The 12,164-nt window shown below is 41.3% G+C and overlaps 1 protein-coding gene across 1 annotated transcript in view; it reads right to left on the bottom strand.

Moving 5' to 3' along the window:
* Positions 1-1,639: 1,639 nt before the first annotated feature.
* VAMP7 (vesicle associated membrane protein 7) overlaps positions 1,640-12,164 on the bottom strand; it is a 36,315-nt gene continuing 25,790 nt past the window's right edge. The window contains exons 4-8 of the mRNA XM_088452901.1: positions 10,385-10,522; positions 7,766-7,856; positions 6,442-6,509; positions 3,659-3,751; positions 1,640-2,287 (exon numbers count right to left, since the gene is read on the bottom strand). Of these exons, the coding sequence (XP_088309027.1) occupies positions 2,219-2,287; positions 3,659-3,751; positions 6,442-6,509; positions 7,766-7,856; positions 10,385-10,522 (459 nt within the window). The 3' untranslated portion in view covers positions 1,640-2,218. The remainder of the gene's footprint in view (positions 2,288-3,658; positions 3,752-6,441; positions 6,510-7,765; positions 7,857-10,384; positions 10,523-12,164) is intronic.

The following is a 12,164-nucleotide window of genomic DNA, read 5'->3' as shown; positions in this document are numbered from 1 at the left end:
AAGATGTTTGTTTTCATATATTTCATATTGGACTACATTGTACCTGTACTGAAAAAACATATGAGCCCAGCAAGCTATCCTTTTAGTAGATTATGTCATTTACAATCCTGCAGTGATATTCTTACATTGTATCCGGTTACGAGAACAAGACTGCATTTTTTTTTTTTCTTTATTCATGTAAAACTAATTTAGGTTAAAAAAACATTACATGAATTAAGGAAACAACAATTAATATGGGTAGTAGACTTGAACATCGGGGTCGATAATTACCAAAACGAAACAGCAAGTCAAAAAGAAAGCAAAAAGGGCAAATAAAATAAAATTGTACAATTCACATATTACAAGACATATTTCTGACATTCTCAGGATAAACTTCTGGCAATATCCTAAACACTCATATGGCAACGGACCATCACAACCAAAATACAAGCTGATCGATTACTATATGCAGAGACACAGAAACGTGTAATGTTTATATATCTTGCCAAAACTTAAGATATTAAAATGCACAGAACCTTTCTAGAAACATGTAGCTGTCTCTAGTGCTTTACATGCTGAGCAGAGTAACCTATCCTGCACTGATGGGACCAAACAAGGCTGAAACAGTCTGTGTGTAAGTGAAAGTTTTGTGTCGGATTAAGCCTCAATTTTGTTCTAAAAACAACATAGGAAGTGGGGCCACTGACGGAAAGAGATTTATCCCTAACGTAATTGTCTCGGAGCGACTTTTGATCCCTACAGCAACCATTGTTCTCATTCACGTCAGTGTCTAGCATGCTGAAGGCGCGTAAAATATCCTGAAATATCTCACGTTCTGGCAAGTTCCTGACACATTTGCACATGTTGTAAATGTCACTTGTAACAGTTCTGGCTCAAGCAACTTGTATTTTCGGGCTAGTTTAGACTCGGAACGGTGTAAATATAAGCCACTTCTCCCAGAAAGTGCCATGGTGCTTTTTAACTTTATTTTTAAGACATAATATTACAGAATTAAGAAAAAAAAATACACAAAAAGCAAAAGTCATTTAGGAAACCAATTGCTATTAACAAGTTATGGTAAACATACAATTTGTCCCAACAGAGAACACTATAGAACATTCAAACGGAAGTGCAAGTTTATCCCAGCATGGTTCACAATTATCTGTTTGTGTAGCTGAAAAGATGTAAAGCGATTATGCAACTGTACTTCATAGATGTCAAACCTAATATAGAAGGATTAGTTTACAAAAGCCTGGCCTACTTTCATTACATAAGTCAGGATTTACACAGGATTGTAAGAGTGCGTGCGCAAGCCGTATATACTTAACTAAAGAAGAAGAATTTAAACTGTAATAATTTTACCTCAGCCCTGCGTCACGGTGGCCTTCATTTTATTTTAGCATATTAAATTACAATATGCCAATTACACAAGAGGTCAAGGACAGAAATATAACTGGTTCAGCGTTTGGAATATATAACCACTTTATAGACTTCTGCAAATCTCTATCAAATGAAGGAACAAGTCACCATTAATGGACTTTACATAAGAGATAAAATCTCTGTTAACTGGATTAAGAAACTTTTAATGCCTGTGGTAATTCAAAATGGCCGCACCATTGTACATAAAACCATCAGGTAAAGCAGCTGAGCACTCAGGGCACAATGTTGGTGAGCTTTAATCAAAGTTTAACATGAAATAATGTGTGTCAGACATCGATAAGAAGTGGATTGTGGTTTGTGTCACATTAAGAGGAGCGTTACCTTGTACCAAACTGGCGTCAACTAAATAACAGAAAGTCTGGTAGAGCCAAGAAGATAAAGAACGTGCGGCTGTATGAGTAAAAACCGATTATTACAAACACTCAGTGGAGGTTAAAAACATTAACCTGTCAAAAAATATACAAGGGATAATTGGAAGGAAACAAAAACAAACAAAAAAAAGTCTAATGCTAAAGAGGAAATCTCTGCGGTTACCGAACATCATCCCTTTAAGTGTCTTTGTCCAGGACGACAGGCTCCCCGGGGTGAGGTTTCCTTGTATATATGTAATAAGGCATAGAGATACAATGTCCATTAATGATGGAGGGATTAGAGCGTTAAGGAGAAAATCTGACATCTCAGTGTCTGGGGAAAAGGCTTTTCAATCAAGTCTCTTTTCTCGGGATGCTACAGGTGTGGATAGATAGTACTTTACTCTCTGGTTACCGATGAACGCATTCATGCATTAGGAGAAAAGGGATTACTTGTTCACACAGCTGGGCCACGTCAACCCTCCGCATGCTGCCGACACAATGATATAGATGATAACCTAAAAGGAACACAAACACCATGGTAACACAGGAGAACAAAATGATTAATACAGGAGATGCCCTATTACAGTTCAATATAACAGATATAACTACTACAATATTGTAGTGACGGTTATATTCTGTGCTAACCCACCTTCCACAGCAGTCTGGTTGTGTTTCCGTTTGGATTAATTTCCTGTGGCTGCCAAAAGAAACTAAACTACCCAATTTGAAAAATAACAATTCCCGAACAGAAAACATCAGCTCCGCGTAGTTGCGGTAATACGCACTTTTTGAGTGCGACTTTTCTATTCTAGGCTGCACTGATTTTGTAGCCAACTCTGCATAATCCCCTATGTTGGTGGGATAAATGGTTTATTGGGGGAAAATTTACTAAGTAGCATATTTGCATTAAATAATATTGGCAGTTTAAAAATCCTGCTTAAAAGAAAAGGCGGCTTGTACTTGTAAATGTAGTAAATGTACCCCCTTGTCTCTGAAAGCATGGGCTGGAAGTCCACAAATAAGGGATATAATAAATATATCCATAGATTGTGGGAAAGGATATCATAAAATACGGTGCAACATATGCATTCAAATATACATAAGCAAAGACTAGTTGTGAAGTCAGGGTGCCTCTAAGGGGGCTTTGTATTGAAACTTTCTTGAGATTTTTTGTGTTTCTTCAAACCCAGTGTAGAAAAAAGTACCACATATGCTGCAGATGGGGTTGGGTATGGAGTCAGAATCCAGACACCCATAAGGAAACAAGGTAAGTAAGTCTAACCCTAACCCTCCTACCCCGTTGCCTAAACCTACCCTCCCCCCCTCCCTAGTGCCTAAGCCTAACCTCCCCCTCCCTGCATCCTAATCCTCCCTCCCCGGTACCTAAGCCTAACCTCCCCCCTAGTGCCTAACCCTAACCACGCACCCAAAGGGGGCACATCAACTAGGCGACAATGAAAAGACTGAACGTTAACGATATTGTTCATTGTACTGTGCAGTGCCTATACTGAACAATATGTCGACTACATCCCCTGCAGATGCTTTCTCATAAACAACAAGCAAATATTGGGCATATTATGTTTCTTTACCTGGGTGGGACAATTAATGAGGTAATCATTAATAAATATTGCCCATTATAATATAAAAGAAAGATAAAGACGGCATATTTTCTTTTTCTTTTTAAAGTAAGACACAAAAGAAGCAGCCATTTGTAGACAGACCCAATTGCCATCAGAATCACTGAGGTACTCCATGAAATGATAAGCTGCAGTCTCATGGGTCTTGATTAAGGCTACAAGATGGCTGCTGTGCCTCAGTGACATCTATGGCTACTAGCAAATTAGTGGCCCTTGTGAGCATTGATACAGATCACACAGAACACTTACTATTGTTATGATGACAATAATGATGGTGAGCTTCAAATTCTTCATGCACATCGCTCGTGCAAGGTTTCTGCTCGTGGTCTTGAAGGTGACAGACTACAAAAACAAATGACAGGAATTAAGTATTGTGCCATAAAATATTCCATTGTAAGTCCACCACGCTCGCTTCCCCTCCACCGTATCAGGTTTCCATGTGAAAACGCAGCTACGTCTCTAGCAGAACACACACCGAGTGACTGACAGTTGGCAGATTGGTTTTACAGACATGCACTATTTGGAGTATTTATTAGTACATAGGGGCAGAACAACTAACGCAGCACAGATTTACCTGTAAGAGATACAATTAGGACACTTACTACAGATCAGTGGACAATAATTGGGAGGTAAACCTTACTTTTGTAACAAAGGTGTAGTGAAATGCCAGAATAATAGTGAACAAAGTGATATGCATTCAAGCTTCATAAAACCTAGCTATTCCACCAATACTGCTGGTGCAGGATGTCTGACTCTCTATGAGAACGGGAAGGTGAAGGCATGCAGAGACTAATGACATACATCACTCATGACATGGGGGGAGATGTACTAAAGCCTTGGAGAGTGATAAAGTAGATAATGTACCAACCAATCAGCTCCTAGCTGTCTGTTACAGGCTGTGTTTAATAAATGGCTTTTAGGAGCCGATTGGTTTATACTTTATCTCGCTTAGCACATAAACCCCATAATGAGTAAACTACACCATCTGACGGACTTTGAATGTAGGAGGACTGTTGGAGCTCGCTGCAGCGGTGGAAGCATTAGCATAACAGCCGCACTGGTGCTTTGTTTGAGGGCAGCAGCTGTTGAATCGTACACAGGGTGGACCAGCTGCACAGGGGTTACAGTGTAGACTGAGGAGCCATGTACTAAGCCTTGGAGAGCGATGACGTGGATAGAGAATCAATCAGCTCCCAACTGTCATTTTTCACACGCAGCCTGTAACATGACAGTTAGGAGCTGATTGGTTTGTACATAGACCCCTGAATGCTCAATATGGCAGTGCAACATCTAACCTGGAGAAGTTAAATTCCAGTATTAATGAAGACAAGAGACACTGACAGCACTGGCAATTATTATTATTATTTCGTTTTGGCTGTCTAACAGCAGAATGAGATCACACTCACGCCTCTTCTACCACTGTGCAAGCCTGTATGCCTAGTTCAATAGCCATTTGCTTTCTGGAAGAGAATTGGCTGAATCATGAAAGTTGAGTCCTTCGGAAATCATGCAAGTCTGCGCAACTTTAGGACGTTCACAAATGTGATTTGTAGCAATGGTGCACAATAAAGCATAAAATACTGGGGCGTGCGCAGCAAATTTCCTGCACCAATGGCATCTCTGCGACACAAATGGTGGAGATAGCATCGCAATAATCATTACTAGGCAAGTATCACTTATGGCAAGAATTACTGGGGAAGGTCTCATAGAACAGGCACACGGTACCATTTGGGGGACAATTACAGCTACAGATGCTATTTAGTAACACTAGATTGGTGAATAAGTATGCTTAATACAGGTTGAATCTCCCATATCCAAAGTGCTTGGGACCAGGGGTATTTTGGATATCGGAATATTCCGTATTTTGGAATATGTGTATACCGTATTGAAATGTCTTAGGAATAGAGCCCAAATATACACACAGAATACATTTATGTTTCATATACACCTTATACACACAGCCGGCAGGTCATTTTAGACAATATTTTCAATAATTTTGTGGCTCATACAAAGTCTGTGTACATACATGAAATTCATTTATGTTTCATATACACCTTATACACACAGCCTATAGGTCATTTTATACTTTATTTTTAATAATTTTGTGCCTTAAACAAAGTTTGTGTACATTAAACCATCAAAAAGCAAAGTTTTCACTATCTCAGTCATGCTAAAAATATTCCAGATTTCGGAATATTTGGATATGGGAGACTCAACCTGTATAATCAAAACATCAAAAATGTTCTGTTCGCTATTTTTAATGATGACAAATCTTTACAGTATGTAGATTTGTCATTATAATCATTTCTGTTATAGTGTTGTATAACATTATAGTATTTTGTGATGATCAGGAGTAATAATAAACCCAAATAAATCCACGATGTAAGAAAATAAAAAGGGGAACAATACTTTGTATAGCCACTGTATAGAAATAGAGCAGGGACTGTGGGCTGTATTTTACGGGTTTATGGAAATGTAGCTGTAATTCCATATCCATGTTGATTAAAGATTCTGTTGGATTCAGTAGAAATGATTGATCTGTGGTTTGTCCAGGATAAGAAAGTCATACAATGACTGTCAGCAGCAACCACACTGCCCTATAGTGACGCTGTATCCTGCGAGTCTGTGAATGCACACCCAACTGTGACAGGGGGGGGGTGTACAGATGATTGAAAACATAATTCATAATGAAATAAATAAGGGTAATAATACCGTCTTGGTTAATCTCTGCAGACTACTACATCATGTCCAGTTTCCTGCAGGATGCTCAAATAGAGGAAGCGGGTTACTAACCAGACACTATCACAATCTAACTTCTATTGATTCCTGCACATTGGCACTGTTAGCGGATAACCACTACGTGTGCTTGCGGTTTGGACAATTCAGCACCATGATATTATCTTTATTGGTCGTGGTGTAATAAAAGTCTGGGCACAAACAAAATAAAGCAAAAAAATGTTCTAAAAAGAAAAACAACAGCAACAATATAGAATGCACTGAAGTGAATGGCTGAGATTGGCAGGCGTACTTACAGAATCAACCAGGTTCTCGGTCTTATCGATTAATAATTCTAGTCGTTCTCCTCTTTGGGCAACAAGATCTGGAATGCAAAAAATGTAAGTTAGCTAGAATTGATTCATAAAGCCGGCAAATTGACTTATCGTTACGGCGTGGTGTGTTACCAGTAGGGTTATTGCCTTTGTGACTAAGCCAATATGGATGGGTGGGGTCCAGTATCCACGTTCTTCAATCTGGCTGTGGATTTACGGCAGAGGAGTGTTCCCAAGGAATGAAGAAGCTAATGTCTATGCACTGCATTGAAGTGAACCTTAGCTAAGTATATCTTTTGTATATCAACGTTATCGGATTATACCTATTTAAATCTATTATACATTGTTAAATACCTATCGTTCATCAATGAACTGCTCTTTGTTTATAAAATCTTATAAACTTGTTTCTGTGGGGGAATTCAATTATTTTATCACGCTTGTAAGTCATAGGCGCCCGATAGGTAATATTCAATTGTTGATGCTAATGAGTGCGAGTGCCCATTACTTGTCGTGCCTAAATGCACTGCGTTTAGACTAGAGATGTGCGGTTCGGTTTTACTCGGATATGTTCGGATCTCAAAAACAGCGGTCACGTGTTTTGGATATCCAATAAGAGAAATCCGAATTATTCTAACCTTGCGATAATTTGGCGACGAGAACCGAATAAAACTGAACCCGCACATCTCTAGGTAATGTGTGAAGCGGCTAAACCCGTGCAAAGCCCTGATTAACGCAACCAAATGGCAGTTTGAAAGCCCAAAACTTTGTTTGTACTCTGTCACAACTAATTTTCACGAATACATGTGTAGTAACCCAGTGTGTAACACTCCCAACTGACAACACTACACAGGACCCTTCACATGTGTTCTGACTCATGAACGTCGTCATTTGGAAATATAGTGGTCCAAAGTCATCCGATGTTCTAAAGTTATGGGAAGCACTCTCTCTGCTGTGCAGAGCAGCGGGTGTATAGATGCCATGAGGGCGGGGAAGAGCCTGGGGGCATCCCAGCAACTCCAGGAATGCTGGATAAGCCCCCAGAGTGATGGAAACATGAGTGTGCTGCGAGCCTTCACCCCTTTTGCGTACACAAGGGGTGCCGCTTTTAATTCCCATATGTTGGGAGGTATGAGTTTGTGAGTATGACTGCTTGTAGCCCCCATTACCCCCACCCATATTATATTAATACATTTTATAATGCAGAGCTGGAGAGCACCCAGGAGTACCTAGTTAAAATTACTGCTAGAATCTATGGACCTACTGTCCTCATTTGTTATTATGTGTACACTGATTTCCCTGTATGTACCTATGTTTCGGACCATAATTCCTTTCAATTCATCCACCTGGGCCTGTGTCTCCACTACACGGTCTACACTCTTGTTTTCCGAGTGGTGTTTCTATTAAAAGATAAAAAAAAAAAAAAAGGAGCATAAAAATCTATTAACAATTAATCCAGCAATATCATTATGGAGACAGCCCTAATGTTCCCTTCACCCTTTGCTCTTCTACATCAATCAATAAATAGATGTACAAACAAAACCAAATCGAGCAGGAAGAGTGTTAGGGTGCAAACACACCAGGACGATATCAGCACGATTTGGCTTATCGGCACGACAAATCAGGTATATTGCCTAGTGTATGTGCACAATTGCGCGCTCCTGCTGGTCGATGCGATATCGTGTGATTGACTGTGCTGCACAGCCAATCACACGATATCACATGCGGCGCAATACATATTAATGAAGGACGGAACAATTAATCATTCCGTCGTTCATTAAATTCTGCAGTGTGTACCGGCAATCATGCGATGTCCAGGGTGACGGCAAATTGCCCTGAACATTGGCACGATTGCCGGTCGTTCAGGTGTGTACCCAGGTGTTGTGCACTCTTAAGATTATAGATCACACTTGTAGATATTACTGAAAACATAGGTTAAAATGACATAAATCTTTTACGACAGATTAAACGTGAACACATAATAAGCATAATTACATAAATATATTTATATATTACACCAGCCGCAAAAGGAACAATTTTAATGCACATTTGAAAAACAAAAAATATTCTTGCACATCGATTCTATTAATTTTTGTAAAATTTCCACATATTTCGCCTTAAATCTACTAATTCCTGAACACATTATTTTAAGAGATACCTATAAAGATTTAGGTCATTTTAACTTATATTTTCAGTAATATCTACAAGTGTGATCTATGATCTTAAGAGTGCACAACACCTGACACTCTTCCAGCTCTATTTGTTTTTGTTTGTAAATCTACTTAAATAGAGTGGTAGCACCTTATTTAACTAAACATAGGAAACTGCACAACCATTGCCATGGCATCAAATATAAGAAACTGCGCAATAAATAAATATTATTATTACAAAGCAGTGGATTGCTATAGGATCAGTGATGCAAATATATACTACACTTAATACACACACACACACACACATTTCCCATGATTGATCTTTCCCATACCTAGAGACAGTGGCGTCACAAGGGGGGTGCGGGCCGCACCCGCCGAGGGTCGACACCAAGATGCATAACTGTATAATTAAGTGCAGCACTCGGCTCCTGACACTGAGGGAGCCGGCACTGCACACAGGGCAGTCCGCACCCCCCCCCCTGTCCCCCAGGAATAACGGGACCACGGGGGTTCGCCCATCACGCCCCTGCCTGCTAGGCCACATCCCCCTTTTCAGTGTCGCGCAGCTAAGTTGGGCACACAGCTTCCCTCCCCACCCCAGGTGACACCACTGGGAAGGACGCCACTGCCTCGGCATGGGTCTTCAACCTTTGGCCCTCCAGCTGCTGTGGAACTACAGATCCCAGGATGCCCTGCAATTGTTTTAGCATGCTTTTATATCAAAAAGGTGGCAGGGCATGCTAGGATGTGTAGTTCCACAACAGCTGAAGGGCCAAAGGTTGAAGACCCATGGCCTAGAGGGTTAGTCTTTATTTTCACCCTCATGCTCATAATATGGTCAGAAAAACGGTTCAAAATGTAACGGTGTAACTAATCATATTCTAATGGGTTAATTCAATTAGCGATAGTCACTAAATGCCAGAGAAACGGTCAGAATCCAGATTGACGCTGGGACATCCAGGTCTCACATTTTCCCTCGCAGTCCATCGGGATGCACAGGAAAATTAGTGATGTTGTGTTACCTTACTCTACCACTATGTGCGGAGCCGAATATTGCAGAGAACGGAATAAAGGCCATAATGTCATTTTTCTAAAGCTGTTTGGAAAGTGAATGCAACATCTGTTTAGTTGCTACGGACAACCCCACCTGTTTCCTGTAGGACTGTTTTCATATATGTCCCATGGGGATGAGAAACTCTGATTCTTGTTTGTCAATTCTGGCAATCTGGGCATGTCAGGCAAAATGAGTAACCTGCTTGTGCCATTACATGCAATACAATATATAATGCTATGTATTTCTTCATATTCATATAAGCAATTCTAAAAAATATATATTACATGTATTTAGCTATGCTTGCACAATACACAGAAAAGTCAGTGAAGCACCTTAATGATCCCGAATACCAGAAATAAAACTATGAATGAAGAATGAGAAAAAGATTGAGAGACATGACCCTGGGTGTGGTCACGAGATGTGTATGCACAGTGCAGTGGTCACATGTGTCCGTATGACCGGCTTATACAGCGTGTGACTGTTCAGTGCTCATATGACTACTGGCTGCTGTTATACACACTCACAGGGCTGTATATGCCGAGAGCAAGGAGCTAAGCCTAAAACATTGCCCTTCTAAGTGAGGCTTTTACAGTATGTTGTACATACAACTCCCATCTTCCGCCATAATATGCCAACTTCCATATATAAAGGTGTTATATTCTGCTTAAACATATCAGTCAGAGTACCGAAGCGTTCTTATTCTCATATAGTGAGACCTTACCAGTTGTGCAGAAAGGACACTAGAGAATTCGCTGTTCATGGCGTAAGGGAGCGCAGTCTGTGCCCGGGATCCATAGGTGGTCTGGAACCTTTTCTTTACTTCATTCAAGAAATTAAAAGCCCTGGAACGTTCGAATTCCTGGAATTACAGACGCACGATTGAACAGGAAGAGTGCGACGATACAGGCTGAGGTGTCTATGCAATACAGTCACTGTCTCTCCCTCTGTGTCACCCGTGTCTGTCTGCCCTTCCCCTGTAAGCTCTCACTAGCAGGGCCCTCCGCCCTCAGTTATACCATCATCTTCTCCCCACTGCCTACAACGGCACCTGGGGTTATAATGACCGCTGATGCAGCAATGTTTATAATCCATGTTCTGCTATTTTCTGTACTGTAAGTTCCTTTGCTCATACAGTTTCTATCTATGTACCTTGTAAGGCGCTGCGGACCCCTTGTAGTGCCATATAAAGACTAATATGCAACAACTTCAGTACAAGTATTCTTTCTGTAGACAGCTGAAACTCCATTGTGTAATATATATTGCAGGAGGGCATTTAGAAACAAAATCTAAGTCATCTGAATGTTAATGGTATATTTATTTTATGAATGGCCACATACACTGTACCTATAGCCCTGATGGAGATGCATACATAAAGAAAATGACCAGTTAGAAGGTGGTTGGAGAAGTGTGAATAATATGAGATATGGTAAGAACTTACCCTTGTTATCTCTATTTCTACGAAGTCCATAGGGTTCCACAGGATACCTTGGGGTATAGGTGTGACGTCAGTCGCAGGGCACCAAAGAGTTAAGCTTTCAGCCTCCCAGGATGCACTAGGTCCCCCTCCTATACCCCGCCCCCGGGCCAAGGCACCTCAGTTAGTTACCAAGCCATAGGCCGGAGGAGGAGAAGGAAGAGAGAGAACAAAGATCTGGACACATACAAGAATCACATTCTCACCAGAGGGAGACGGAAAACCGGTGACCAGAGCAAAGCCCATCTGCAGCACAGGTGCGACAGGGCGGGAGTCCTGTGGAACCCTATGGACTTCGTAGAAATAGAGATAACAAGGGTAAGTTCTTACCATATCTCATATTTTCTACTTCAGGGTCCATAGGGTATCCACAGGATACCTTGGGGATGTCCCAAAGCAGTATCCTTTAAGGGTGGGGACGCTCCTGTGCAGAAAGGAGAATCCGCCGCCCGAAGGAAGCATCCTGAGAGGCGAAGGTGTCAAACCTGTAATACCTCACGAAGGTATGGACAGAAGACCACGTAGCAGCCTTGCAGATCTGAACTGCCGAGGCACCACGTCGAGCTGCCCACGAAGGACCCACAGACCTAGTGGAATGAGCCTTCAGAGAAGGAGGGACCGGTAGGCCTTCATGAAGATAAGCTTCAGAAATAGCCATACGGATCCAGGCTGCCAAAGTTTGCTTTGAAGCAGGCCAACCCTTTTTACAGAAGCCATAGAGGACAACAAAGCGTCCGACTTCCTAAACAAAGAAGTGCGGTCAACATAAGTCCTTAAGGCCCGCACAACATCCAAAGAGGCCTCACCCACGGAAAGACCCGGTGAGTTAAAGGCCGGAACAACTATTTCCTCGTTAACATGAAACTGGGAAACAACTTTGGGAAGAAACTCGGGCCGAGTGCGGAGCACTGCCCTGTTCCCATGAAAAACCAAGAAAGGGGGTCTACAAGAAAGAGCCCCTAACTCAGAAACACGTCTGGCTGAAGCAACGGCCAGAAGGAAAACAGTCTTAGCTGTTAGCCATTTA

Source organism: Taudactylus pleione, unplaced genomic scaffold (genome assembly GCF_031769625.1).
Source record: "Taudactylus pleione unplaced genomic scaffold, aTauple2 ptg000039l, whole genome shotgun sequence".
In the NCBI taxonomy this organism is placed as follows: domain Eukaryota; kingdom Metazoa; phylum Chordata; class Amphibia; order Anura; family Myobatrachidae; genus Taudactylus; species Taudactylus pleione.
The sequence above is the reverse complement of the archived record's forward strand: the minus strand, read 5'-3'. Positions and strand labels throughout refer to the sequence as shown.